The sequence below is a fragment of the Macaca mulatta genome, chromosome 1 (genome assembly GCF_049350105.2).
Source record: "Macaca mulatta isolate MMU2019108-1 chromosome 1, T2T-MMU8v2.0, whole genome shotgun sequence".
NCBI classification, from domain to species: domain Eukaryota; kingdom Metazoa; phylum Chordata; class Mammalia; order Primates; family Cercopithecidae; genus Macaca; species Macaca mulatta.
The window spans coordinates 145,367,823-145,382,714 of NC_133406.1; the positions used below are offsets into that span (position 1 = coordinate 145,367,823).

Here is a 14,892-nt window from a genome sequence, read left to right on the forward strand (position 1 = left end):
GAGACATGAGGTTTAGGTACGGCTGAACCATCCGCTACCTCCACGCTAATGGTGCCTCCATGCTCTTCATCTGTCTTTTCCTACACATGGGTCGAGGCCTCTACTATGGCTCATATCTCCTCCTAGAAACCTGAAACATTGGTGTTGTACTCCTTCTTATAACCATAACAACAGCTTTCATAGGCTACGTCCTCCCATGAGGCCAAATATCATTCTGGGGAGCAACGGTAATCACAAATTTACTATCTGCAATCCCATATATCGGAACCAATCTCGTTCAGTGAATCTGAGGTGGATATGCCATTGATAGCCCCACTCTCACACGATTCTTCACCTTACACTTTATCCTACCCTTCATCATCGTCGCCCTCACAACCGTACACTTACTATTTCTACACGAAACAGGATCAAACAACCCCTGCGGAATCTCCTCCAACTCAGACAAAATCACCTTTCACCCCTACTACACAATTAAAGACATCCTAGGCCTAGTTCTCCTTCTCTTCATCCTAGCAATACTAGTACTATTCTCACCTAATCTTCTAAACAACCCAGACAACTATATTCCAGCCGACCCACTAAACACCCCTCCACATATTAAGCCAGAGTGATATTTCCTATTCGCATACGCAATCCTACGATCTGTCCCCAACAAACTAGGAGGCGTATTAGCACTCTTCCTATCAATCCTCATCCTAGCAGTCATCCCCATACTCCACAAATCCAAACAACAAAGCATAATATTCCGCCCACTCAGCCAGTTCCTATTCTGACTCCTAATCACAATCCTATTAACTCTCACTTGAATTGGAAGCGAACCAATAACCCAACCCCTCATCATTATTGGCCAAATAGCATCCATAATATACTTTATTACAATTCTAATCCTAATACCACTGGTCTCCATAATCGAAAACAACCTACTCAAGTGAACTTGCCCTCGTAGTATAAATTAATACGCTGGCCTTGTAAACCAGAAATGAAACATCCTTCCTAGGGCAGTCAGAAAGAAAGTACCTAACTCTACCACCAGCACCCAAAGCTGGCATTCTGACTTAAACTACTTTCTGTATTCTTATGTTGTATGGGCCTTACAATGTAACTCTAACACTAACCTACTTATAATGCTACTATGTAATTCTTGCATTACTGCTAGCCAACATGTATAATATATAGTACTATATATGCTTGACTGTACATAGCACATGCTATTACATATCAACTTAATATTCTTGAAAAACATGCTTACAAGCAAGAACTCTAATGAACACTTCAACAATGACACATAACATGGCTTCTCCAAGTCTAAATCCTCCTCACCACGAATACCAACCGAACCAGCTAATGTCAGCCGTCCATAGTACATTAAATCGTTCATCGGACATAGCACATATTCATTAAATAATCCTTCTCACCACGGATGCCCCCCCTCACTTAGGGGTCCCTTGTTCACCATCCTCCGTGAAATCAATATCCCGCACAAGAGTGCTACTCTCCTCGCTCCGGGCCCATAACTCGTGGGGGTAGCTATACTTGAGCTGTATCCGGCATCTGGTTCTTACCTCAGGGCCATAATAATCAAGATCGCCCACACGTTCCCCTTAAATAAGACATCTCGATGGATCACGGGTCTATCACCCTATTAACCAGTCACGGGGGCTCTCCATGCATTTGGTATCTTTTATCTCTGGTCCGCACGCAACCCCATCGCAGAATGCTGACTCCCACCACATCCCGTCCTGTATGCGCCTGTCTTTGATTCCTAGTACATGCAGTTGTTGATCGCACCTACGTTCAATATCCTAGCTCCACACAAGTTCCAACAAGGTGTTATTTAATTCATGCTTGTAGGACATACCAATAACCAATTCCGCGACACCACTCCTACCATACCACAAAACCACAATAAAATTTCACCAAACCCCCCCACCCCCATCTCCGACCTTCATCCAAAACCCACTTTTGCCAAACCCCAAAAACAAAAGTCTTAATATGTCCGACCAGAGCTTGTATTTTCATCTTTTAGGTGTGCACAACTCTTAACTGCCACCCCCTCAACTAATAAATATTTACTTCACTAAGCACTCTTAACACCAACCCACAACAGGCTTTCTTCCCCACAACCCGAAAGAAACCACCCCGCAACTACGCTCACACCTCCGTTTATGTAGCTTAAACCCACTTAAAGCAAGACACTGAAAATGCCTAGATGGGTTTGCATACCCCATAAACAAATAGGCTTGGTCCTGGCCTTTCTATTGGCTCTTAGCAAGATTACACATGCAAGCATCCCCATCCCAGTGAAGACGCCCTACAAATCATCATGACCAAGAGGAGCAAGCATCAAGCACGCACACGCAGCTCAAAACGCTTTGCCTAGCCACACCCCCACGGGAGACAACAGTGACAAATATTTAGCAATAAACGAAAGTTTAACTAAGCTATGCTATATTAAGGGTTGGTTAATTTCGTGCCAGCCACCGCGGTCACACGATTAACCCTAGCTAATAGAGATCGGCGTAGAGGGTGTTTAAGATCTGACATAATAAAGCTAAACTCCATCTAAACTGTAAAACCCTAGCTGATGTAAAATAAACTACGAAAGTGGCTTTAAAACTTCTGAACACACAATAGCCAGGACTCAAACTGGGATTAGACACCCCACTATGCTTGGCCCTAAACCTCAATAGTTAAATAACAAAACTACTCGCCAGAATACTACAAGCAACAGCTTGAAACTCAAAGGACTTGACGGTGCTTTACACCCCCCTAGAGGAGCCTGTTCCATAATCGATAAACCCCGATCCACCCCACCCTCTCTTGCTTAGCCTATATACCGCCATCTTCAGCAAACCCTGATGAAGGTTACAAAGTGAGCGCAAATGCCCTCCACCGCAAAAACGTTAGGTCAAGGTGTAGCCCATGAGACGGTAAAAAATGGGCTACATTTTCTATCTCAGAAAACTCCACGAAAACTCTTATGAAATCTAAGAGTCCAAGGAGGATTTAGCAGTAAATTAAGAATAGAGTGCTTAATTGAACCAGGCCATAAAGCACGCACACACCGCCCGTCACTCCCCTCAAATATACTTAAGGAACATCTTAACTAAACGCCCTAATATTTATATAGAGGGGAGAAGTCGTAACACGGTAAGTGTACTGGAAGGTGCACTTGGATAAATCAAGGCATAGCTTAATATAAAGCACCTGGCTTACACCCAGAAAATCTCAATATTATTTGATTGCCTTGAGCCAATACTAGCCCTAAGCATAACCAACACTAATACCAAACCAACATACACTAAATCATTCACCTACACAAAGTATAGGCGATAGAAATTTTAATCTGGCGCTATAGATACAGTACCGTAAGGGAAAGATAAAAAATCACCCAAGCACAAAATAGCAAGGATTAACTCCTGTACCTTTCGCATAATGGATTAGCTAGAAACAATTTCACAAAGAGAACTACAAGCCAAATTCCCCGAAACCAGACGAGCTACCCAAAAACAGCTAAAAGAGCGCACCCATCTATGTGGCAAAATAGTGGGAAGATTTCTGGGTAGAGGTGAAAAGCCTATCGAGCCTGGTGATAGCTGGTTATCCAAGACAGAATCTTAGTTCGACCTTAAGCTTACCTACAGAACCACCTAATCCCCCTGTAAGCTTAATTGCTAGTCTAAAGAGGGACAGCTCTTTAGACACTAGGAAAAAACCTTACAGAGAGAGTAAAAACCCCAATTACCATAGTTGGCCTAAAAGCAGCCATTAATTAAGAAAGCGTTCAAGCTCAACATCAACTACCCCAAAAATACCAAACACATAACTGAACTCCTCACACCACATTGGATTAATCTATCACTCTATAGAAGCAATAATGCTAGTATAAGTAACATGAATATTTTCTCCACTGCATAAGCTTAAATCAGACCGAAAGCCTCACCGATACTTAACAGCCCGGCATAGCAAGCACAAACAAGTCCATGCCACCTTCACTGTTAACCCAACACAGGCATGCTTTAGGGAAAGGTTAAAAAAAGTAAAAGGAACTTGGCAAACTCAAACCCCGCCTGTTTACCAAAAACATCACCTCTAGCATTACTAGTATTAGAGGCACTGCCTGCCCAGTGACACACGTTTAACGGCCGCGGTACCCTGACCGTGCAAAGGTAGCATAATCACTTGTTCTTTAAATAGGGACTCGCATGAATGGCATCACGAGGGTTTAACTGTCTCTTACTTTTAACCAGTGAAATTGACCTGTCCGTGAAGAGACGGACATAAAATAATAAGACGAGAAGACCCTATGGAGCTTTAATTTATTAATGCAATCAAAAACCATATAAACCCACGGACCCTTAAACTACTACACCTGCATTAAAAATTTTGGTTGGGGTGATACTGTTTACCTGGGGCGAGCATGATTTTCCACAGCTTTCAAATGTCTACTTCTTCCACATCAAATCTGGAGCACGTTCATACCATGGAATGAGTCTTAGATTCTGTGGTGACCTCAAGAAAAGCATGCATTCTATCTTGACATCACTGTCCCAAATGTAAAATGTTTTTATCTAGAAATCCAACTCCTATCCCCCATAAGATACGTGCCTGATTTTGTAAAATAGTTCCTTTATCTTTTCTGTCAGCAACAATCTGAAAAAGAATGAGAATTTGGGATGCAAACACATTCTAAGCAGAGAGAAGAGCTTTAGCAAAGACAGAGAGGCAGGAACTAGCCTCAGGAAGAGTGGTAGAGGGAGTGGACAGTGGTGAAGGCTGGCACCCCAGGTGAGCCTGTCTGCAGTGGGATTTTCTTTGCTATTGAGAACAATGGACTGAACAAGTTGCATTGGGGTTTGGTTAATAGAACGCCCTGTACCTCGAGCTGATAAAATTGGAGGGCGTACATGCTGATGTGTGTCAGGTATTGCAGTGGGTTCCGTTCCTATTAAACAGGCTTCATCCTCACAGTGGCCCTGGAAGGAAAGAGTCTACCCACAAGAAATGGGGTGACCTGGGTTCATTTACTTACCGAGGTCACACTGGAATTGGGAACACAGGGTTTTGTAGTTTGACTTGAAAGTCTGTGATCTGCAGTACATGTTTCTAGGATTCATTGCGGAGAGACTTAGGGCAGATAAAAAATGTTGAAGCCTGTTCATTGTCCTTGCATGGATACCAAGAATGGCAAGTGATAGTGAGAAGGAAGGAGAGGAGGAATCTTGATATTTGAGATGGAAATCTATTTTGTTCCTATTTTAGGACCAAGGTAGCCCCCATTGTTCTCTCTCTGTATTTTAAACGCCCCATTTTGTATATATTTTTGTGAACTCTTTAACACACCTTATTTAATATTTGTCTCTTTCTGCTAGAATGTAAGCTTTTAGGACAGGGACTTTGCCTTTGAACTGTGCCTGGTATGAACTAGCCATTTAGATGAAGGACAGAAAGAAGGATTCATGGAGAAAGAAGACGAAAGAAGAATCTAAGGAACACAGGGAACACTTGAAAAACAGAAGCTAATGTTGAATACAAATTTACTTAGAGAGTTTGGAGTAATGCAGTATTATTCTAGTGGCTCAAAACAGGGAGCCTAGTGAGAAGTCAGACACAGCTGAAATTAGGGAGATTGTTGTAATCACCAGGGACAATAACCTGGAATTGTCTGCTTCCAGGTTTGAACAAGCTCTGTGATGATAATACATCATGAGAAGGAATCCATGTGAGAAACAAGCAGTCTTCACTCTTCAGTAGATTCTGGAATGTCCTGGGTGTAAGGGGGGCATCGGACTGTTCTTGTACGTGAATATCGTCACTCTACCTCATGGCAGGTGCGCCCCCACCTTTTTTCCAAATTGCACTTGAGCTGAACATTCTCGGTGTACACCGAGAAGTACCATTCAACAGCGCAGGAATCGAGCTTTTGGATCAGCTGTGGAGGTGCTTTTTGGAGCTAGGTCTCCCTTTACTCTGTCTCCCTTTCTGAGGGTTCTGAGGGGGAAGCTTCTCAAATCTCAGAGCCAGGGAGGGGCATGGCTGTTTCCCAGCAGCTGGTAGGCTTGTATCTGCTCTAGTGTCTCCCTTCACTGTTAGCACGCATAGGCCCTCGGGGTTGTGTTTCTGAAGGCGGTCTTAGTCCAGAGCTCTTGGATATATGATTAATAGTGATATGTGATATGTGTGCATGTGGGCTGGAAGAAAAATTGGCTGAAGTATAGGCCCTTCCTTCTGGGAATGGAGTGTGATTTGGGGGAGAGAGACTCGTACATTTTAGTGTATCTCAGTGTTTCTTAACCTTGTTTTCATGATCACTTTCTCCAAGAGTTGTTTTAGACACTGTTCCTAGTTACCTCCTATCCCCTGCCAGATTTAGTACAAAGGAGTAAGATTTTGTTGGGTAGGGTTGAGCTTTGGAGAGTCCTAAGTGTTTGTATTGTCTAAGATTTTTTTCATCATCTACCACAAGAAGCACTTTTCACCCCTTTGGGACCCTGCCACCCCTGTGGAGAATGCATGTGCTACATACTTGCATATCATTTATTTATTTTTTTAAAGACAGAGTCTCACTCTGCCACCCAGGCTGTAGTGCAGTGACATGATCATCAGTTACTGCATCCTGAACTCCTGACTTCAAGCAGTCCTCCTGCCTTGGCCTCCTCCCAAAGTGCTGGGATTACAGGCATGAGCCACCCACCTGGCCTATTTTTTTTTTTTTTTTTTTAAATAGAGACAGGGTCTCCCTATATTGCCCTGGCTGGTCTCAAACTCCTGGACTCAAGGGTTCCTCCTGCCTTAGCCTCCCAAAGTGCCAGGATTACAGTTGTGAGCCACAATGCCTAGCCTGGCCTAACTTAAAACAAAATGATTATTATTTTAGAATTGGCTGGGCAGGGTGGCTCATGCCTATAATCCCAGCACTTTGGGAGGCTGAGGTGGACAGATCACCTGAAGTCAGGAGTTCAAGACCAGCCTGACCAACATGGTGAAACCCTGTCTCTACTAAAAATACAAAAATTAGCTGGGCGTGGTGGTGGGCACCTGTAATCCCAACTCCTCGGGAGGTTGAGGCAGGAGAATCTCTTGAACCCGGGAAGCAGAGGTTGCAGTGAGCCGAGATCGCGCCATGGCACTTCAGCCTGGGTGACAGAGCGAGAGACCCGTTTCTCAAAAAAACAAACAACAACGGCAAACCAATTAGTATTTTAGAATTATAAAAGAAAGTGAGGGCTAAAGAAAGGTCATGAAAAAAGAAAGGACTGACCTGCATTTGAACTGAAGGGTGACTCCACACTGGTGCTCTTAGCTGTCCTGAAGATAGAGCCGAGGGAAGCTCTAAGGGCTAAAGCCGCCACCACCACCACCACGGGATGAGCCTTGGACCTCAGGCACAGAAAGATGAAGAAGAGCACGTGAAGTTGTTGGAGGAGCCAGAGCAGAGCAGGTCGAGCGCTGAATGCAGGGAGGAGGATCAGCTGTACCCAATGTCCCAGGAGGCTTTTTTCTTGGTCTTCATTTTCTTCACATGTTGATTGTATCTGGCAAGAGTGATGTTGGAGAGCTTCGGGGAGGAGCCTTCAGCAGGTGTGCCCAGACAGGATTCTCATCGGCCCCTGGATCATTTGCATGTGCGCCTTGATGCAAAGAAGGCTGCCAGGTACTGCTTGGAGAATTTGTGCGTGTTTAAGAAAGGAAGGGCGGGCATATAAAGAGAGGGGCTGCTGTGGATTTGAAAGAGCCAGGCAGAAAGTCTGTGAAAGCAGCTTGGGAAGGCCAAGAAAATAAATCTTGATATTTATCAACAACTTGGAAGAGTAATTTTTATTTATTTATTTATTTTTTATTTTTGAGATGGAGTCTTGCTCTATTGCCCAGGCTGGAGTGCAGTGGCGCGATCTCAGCTCACTGCAAGCTCCGCCTCCAGGGTTCACGCCATTCTCCTGCCTCAACTTCCCGAGAATCTGGGACTACTGGTGCCTGCCACCACGCCCGGCTAATTTTTTGTATTTTTAGTAGAGACGGGGTTTCACCATGTTAGCCAGGATGGTCTTCTCGATCTCCTGACCTCATGATCCCCCCTGTCGCCCTCCCAAAATGCTGGGATTACAGGCGTGAGCTACCGCGCCCGGCCAGGAAGAGTAATTTTTAAGTAAATTAGAGTGAAATTTCCATGAAGTATTAATAAGGTAAGTTTAAGCAATTATTTTAAGCTAACTTTCTTTTGTTGAGAGAAAGAAAATGTAAGTGGTTTTCTGCCAGATGTTCAGAAATTGAAGCTTTTTAGATGAAAATAGTAAATCATTTTTATGGCCAAAGATTACTTTTAAAAATTGCTCTCAGTTCCTTGATTTTAAAAGATAATGCTGTTTAGCTGGCCTGACTGCATAAAGCTCACTTACTAGAAACATATTCGCAGTATTTGGATAGAAGAATCCCATTGCTCCTTTACTGAAAGGAAACCCTGAGCCCAAACCAACAGTTATTTGATGTGGCTGCATTCCTAGTTTTAATTTTTAATGGATCATATGGGGCTTTGAGTTTTGCATACATGTACTTACGAATTTCTTTTGTGCACATGGTCATATGGTAAGTCTCAAGGACAGCATCACCTGTCTAGAGCTCCCCCCCTACAACCACTCATTGGCAGAGCCAGGATTTGAACTGAGGTCCATCTGACTCCAGTGCTTGATTTTTCTATCTCATCACTTCCTTGACCAGAACTGTCAGCAGAGAAGATGAAAACTTCTTACTGGGATCTACTAGGCTATTTCAAGTTAGGTCTGTAATCACTTCGTGGTTTGGGGCATGGCACCAAATCTGTTGGACACATTTTTAACAATGGACACATAAATATGCTTTTAATGTTTTTCTGTTTAAATAATAATTGGTGTCATTTAGTATGAAAATTACCATCACCATCACCATCCTGTGAAATACCCTAAACTACTCTAACATAATTTTTCTCTACATTTGAAGAAACAAGAGAAAATACTTCTTCAGTTTTTTATTATTTGACAAAGTTGTGTAGACAGCTGAGAGTAGGAAAGGACCTAGTGCAGTCATCCAGTTCAGACTTCCTCTTGGATCAAGAGAAGTTAGAGAAACTAACCCAGGGCCAATAGCAAAGATAGATGGAGCCAGGCGTGGTGCCAAGACAGAACTCCTCTCACCCTAGTATATTATGTTTTTCTTCAGATTGATCAAAATATATCTCCTAGTTGAGAACGCCTTCACTTTTGGGAAAAAAAAGTCACCTTACAATTAGAATGTGCTTTCCATAGTTAATGCTTGAGGAGTACTCTTTTCTCCTTTTCTTCTTTGCCTATCCCCTTTCATACCACCACCTCCAATTTATATAGCGAGGATTTATTTTTCTAGCCACCCAGAATAAGACCCCAGTGTGAAAATATAGTCAAGACTTTAAAAAATGTGTCTACCGGCTGGACACAGTGGCTCACGCCTTTAATCTCAGCACTTTGGGAGGTCGAGGCAGGCGGATCACCTGAGGTAAGGAGTTCGAGACCAGCCTGACCAACATGGTGAAACCCCATCTCTACTAAAAATACGAAAATTAGCCAGGCATGGTGGTGTGTGCCTGTAATCCCAGCTACTCGGGAGGCTGAGGTAGGAGAATTGCTTGAACCCAGGAGGTGGAGGTTGCAGTACACCGAGTTCACGCCACTGCACTCTAGCCTGGGCGACAGAGCAAGACTCCATCTCAAAAAAAATAAAATAAAAATGTGTCTACCAATTTAATATTTGCTTTTATTTTTTAAAAGTGCCATAAAACATGGGTTTATTTGATGTGTTGGAGGAGATATATTATCCTAGAATATTTATCTAAGGTATAATAGGAGTAATGGAGGCTGGGGGTGGTGGCTCACCCCTGTAATCTCAGCACTTTGGGAGGCTGATGCGGGAGGATCACGTGAGACCAAGAGTTTGAGACTAGCCTGGGAACAAATTGTATTTAAGACTGTCTTTTATAAACTAACCTCCAGGCCATACTTGATCCATGGAACATTGCACAGTCGTCTTAATATGAAAATATAAACTTACTGGATTTTCATTTGTAATTCTGGGTAAATAAATCTGCAGTTTAAATCAGTTATCCATTATTCTGTCAAAGCTGTAGAGCCATTTCTCCAACTTGGGTAAAGGGTGCAAAGGATCAAGAACTGCCATCTCCCTAATGCCACCGTAATTTAGTGGAATCATTTGCCCTCTCTCAGTCAAAGCAGAAGCTTCATGCTTTGGCATGGTGGGGAGGGGAAGAGAGTCCCTGAAAACAGCCCAGGAGTAGTCTGATTATGTGCCAGGGGATCCCTCAGGCTCAGGTGCACAGTGAGCCTTCAAGAGGGGGACCTGGAATGTAGACCTTTCCACTTACTTGACCTGGGAAACGGGATATTTTTCCTACCTTGAGAAGTTAAAGGCTGTTGTGGCTTTTGATAGACACAAAAAGGAACTGTGATCAAGTGTGACACTTTAAGTCTGTATTTTTTAAGACTCAGCGTTGGTTTTCACTGTTGGGTGACTTACAGGTAAGCTGGCCAGGTTCGTAAATGTCTGTCCTGATCCTGGTGGTCAGGCTCTCTCTCTTGGAAAGGACCTGAATGCAGCCCACAGGCCTGTATGCTCTGGCACTAGGACCCTGGGGCGTTTCCCACAGTTGTGCTTGGTTCCTCCATGACTGGTGTAGACTGGAACTTGCGGGACCTCTTTGTGACTAAAATGTGAAGATGTCATTTCACTTCTTGCCGTGATTAACTCTCCCTATGTCTTATGGACACAGCAGACATTTCTACCTTCATTCCCATTTCCAACAACGTAATTGATTCCCAAGCTCATGATCTCTATCTCCTGGGCATTTCCTATGTATACTTGGCATTTTCACCTGTGCTCAATGAGAAGACGAATGACACTGGATCTTTCCTTCTTCCCAGCTGTGGGTTAATTTTTTGGCGGTGGGGCGGGAGACAGGGTCTCACTGTGTTGCCCAGGCTGGAGTGCAGTGGCGTGATCATGGCTCACTGTAGGCTCGATCTCATGGGCTCAAGTGATCTTCCTACCTTGGCCTTCCAAGTCACTGGGATGACAGGCATGCACCATCAAGCCCAGCTGAATTTTTTATTTTTAGTAGAGACGATGTCTGTCAATGGTGCTCAGGCTAGTCTTGAACTCCTGAGCTCCAGAGATCCACCCAGCTCAGTCCCCAAATGCCGAGATTACAGGCGTGAGCCACTGCGCCTGCCTGAGCTGTGTTCTCCATAACCCTGATTGACCAGCCCCTTTAAGGGGACTCCAGGACACCGATAGCTTAAGAACTTGGGCATGTGATTTTTTTCACAATATTTTGCTTAAATTTTATTTTTTCAATTATTTTAAATTGAGGTCTGTGGTCTGACTAAAAAGGGATCTTTCAAAACTTATGTTTAGTAGTTTTATCATGTATAATAGCGTAGCATTTGTGTTGGTAAGTTGGCCTTTATTTTTGAATTCTGCAAGTAAAAAGTTAAACTTTCTTTTCGTTTTATCAGATGTTTGGGTGTCAGGTTCAATTCTAGATACTAAGAATCTGAACTAGATGCTTTTCCTTCTTGTAAGAAGTCTAATAGAATAGAGACTACAGAAACAGAATTTAAATATTGTACAATAATTAGTACTAAGTGTGTGTATGTGTGTGTGTGTGTGTGTGTTTAGTATGTAGTGTGTATTTGGCGGAACAGAAGGCAAATACCAGAACTTTCCAGTCAACAAAACTATTGGAATGTTACGTATTGGCGAGGTGTGAGATACTCTGTAAAATAACTGCATGTGTCAGAATCCTCTCCCCTTTTATTGGAATACGGTGATTAATGACTTAAACCTTAAAGTTGGAGTGCCATATTGTAACATACCATAAACCCTTGTCACTTCCTGTGGATCATGAAGGGAAATCTGATGTCTCTTGATGGATGTTCTCTCCTTGTCAGTCCCAGCCTCTCCGTGTGCTGTTCAAAATTTCGTATGACACCGTCTTCACCAAAAATTTGTTATTAGTTACTGAAGTTGTAACGGTTAAGTTTGCCATTGAGCTCTGTTGAGTGTCATTTACTGCACTTCACAGCTGTGGTCTTAATGGATAGTGAAAGCAGAGCACGTTGTGAGTCGGCAGTTTCTGGTGCTTTCGTGAAATTATTCTAAAGTGAGTTAACTTGTATTTCAGATTGCTTCCAAGTATGATCATCAAGCAGAAGAAGATCTTCGCAATTGGATAGAAGAGGTGACAGGCATGAGCATTGGCACCAACTTCCAGCTGGGCTTAAAGGATGGCATCATCCTCTGCGAGTGAGTTACAGCCCTCCAGAGTCAGTTTCCGCTCTTCCAGTTCTTTCCACGGCCTTCTCTCTTACTCTCCTTCTCAGCCCAGGGTGTCAGACCTTGATATTCTACAGATATATTTAATGCTTTCCCTTACTGATGTTAAAGGAGCAACTTGATATTTCAATCCTTGTTTTTGTGTGACTAGTAAATAAGATGTCTCTCATATTTTTCTTTTCAGACTTATAAACAAGCTACAGCCAGGCTCGGTGAAGAAAGTCAACGAGTCCTCACTGAACTGGCCTCAGGTAACTGCCAAACCAACCACCTCTGGTTCTAGTTGGTTGCATTTTATGTAGTGGAAACTTGATTTCAGGTTTGGTTTTTTGGTTTTGTGTGTTTTTTTTAAACTTTTTGATTACAGTTTTTATATAGATGTAGCAGAAATTTGTGCATATTTAATTTTTTGCCCTTTTTTAATGGTTCCATATTACTTATTGAACTAGTTCTGTAATTATTATGTTTAGCTTAGAAGTTTTCCTGTATTTGGTCTGTGTACATTCAGAAGGACTTGACACAGCTTACACAGAGAAATGCAACCCAGACCTTAAGGATAAGGGAAAAAACAAGGCATTCTACATAACTAACAGTGGACTGCAGAACAGTGTATCAGACATAACCTTAGTTCACGAATGTGTATGAGTAAGGAAAATGGGATACTTACTGGTCTTGAACATGTGTTTTGAGATATGAGAGAATGAGTATTTGGTAACCACAAATTTATTCTGAAATTAAAATGAAAACACATAATGAGTTATTTATTAATATGAGTAATTATATACCTTTTGACAAATAAAATTCCAGGCCTGGATAGCTCTGATACAGAATCCTTTTAAAATATATAAGGAAGCTGTTGCCCGCAAAAACCGAAAACACGTAACTGCTTAAAAATATGAAGACCATGATGTGCCCCACAGTGAGAGAGACGCTCTCTTCTTGCTCTTTCCTGTTCCAGAGAGAGCCGTGCTTAGCATGTATTTGGTTGAATCCTTGTCAGACAGCTTTCTGGGCGGCATCTTGTAACTAGTTATGAAGACTTAGAATTCTTACAAATTATGAATGTCAATATTTAGCTCCAGAAGTTATCAAACTCTTCTTCTTTATAGTTGGAGAATATTGGCAACTTTATTAAAGCTATTCAGGCTTATGGTATGAAGCCACATGACATATTCGAAGCAAATGATCTTTTTGAGAATGGAAACATGACCCAGGTTCAGACTACTCTGGTGGCTCTAGCAGGTCTGGTACGTACATGTCTTTAATGGCTGGTTAACAGATTCCCACCATGTTGGTGATGAATTGCATCATTGCTGTTTCATGGGGGTTCAGACCAGGTGGGGCGGGGCCTGTCTCTTCTGTAATTATTAGCTTTGTGGAAAGGCTGCTGACATCAGCTGCCTCGTACTAGATAGCTTACTTAGAACAGTCACATTTCAAATGATGCAGTATATCACTGAACAGCCTGAAATATTTTTTATCTCTAGTTTGGGCCCCTTCGTCTATGACCATATCATTTCTTTGTTGTTCCTTCTGTGAAACTTTGTTGGCCTTTTCAGTTAGTGTGCATGTTTCTGTCTAGGCTAAAACAAAAGGATTCCATACAACCATTGACATTGGAGTTAAGTATGCAGAAAAACAAACAAGACGTTTTGATGAAGGAAAATTAAAAGCTGGCCAAAGTGTAATTGGTCTGCAGGTAAGTAATGTGGTGTTGCTTATTCAGTTACTTATTCAATATGATTAATTCTCACCATGCAAAATATTAAGCCTCTCCTAAGTGAAGAATAGATGGAAGTGCTATAGTACTTGGGGGGTGGGTATAGTTTATACAATTTATATCTATTTAAAGCCCATAAGACAATGATAATTTTTAGAGGAAACCTCAGGTATACCGCCTGACTTGACAGTTATTTTCCCAGGAAATGAAAATTTTTAATTGAATCATATTGTCTATTTTTTTAAAGAAAAATGCACTTTTAAATTTTTTATTTTAGCTTTTTTTGTTGTTGTTGAGACAGAGTCTCGCTCTGTCGCCCAGGCTGGAGTGCAATGGCGCAATCTCGGCTCACTGCAACCTCCACCTCCTGGGTTTGAACAATTCTCCTGCCTCAGCCTCCCAAGTAGCTGGGATTATAGGCATGAGCCATTATGCCTGGCTAAGTTTTGTATTTTTGGTAGAGATAGGGTTTCACGATGTTGGCCAGGCTGGTCTTGAACTCCTGACCTCAGGTGATCGGCCCGCCTTGGCCTCCCAAAGTGCTGAGATTACAGGTGTGAGCTACCACACCCAGCCAGAAATGTACTTTATAAATTCCTTAATGTTATTGACCAAATGAGGCAATTTTACCCAACCTTAGTGCCAAAGTCACTTATTTACAATACCAAATCATGATATAGCAGCCAAGCCCTGTTAGAATTTGTCAGTTTAAATTCTTCTGAAATACGTAGTTCAGATGTTTTCCTTCTCTTCATTGTTCCCCTGGAGAGTGTCATGGAAACGCCATTGCTAACGCCCTAAATGCTGTTGGCTTT

At 42.4% G+C, this 14,892-nt stretch overlaps 1 protein-coding gene and 1 non-coding gene across 5 annotated transcripts in view; both read left to right on the forward strand.

Annotated features, from left to right (window-relative positions):
• Positions 1–14,892, forward strand: part of CNN3 (calponin 3) — a 35,092-nt gene that overhangs the window by 16,446 nt on the left and 3,754 nt on the right. For 2 of the 4 annotated variants that reach the window (NM_001261809.1, XM_015145070.3), the window contains 4 exon segments: positions 12,206–12,327; positions 12,542–12,608; positions 13,467–13,604; positions 13,940–14,056. In NM_001261809.1, coding sequence (NP_001248738.1) covers positions 12,206–12,327; positions 12,542–12,608; positions 13,467–13,604; positions 13,940–14,056 — 444 coding nt within the window. 4 annotated transcript variants of the gene reach the window in all.
• Positions 2,234–3,183, forward strand: LOC144338777 (18S ribosomal RNA). The gene has a single exon (XR_013413160.1). It is a non-coding gene; the product is annotated as an 18S ribosomal RNA (ribosomal RNA).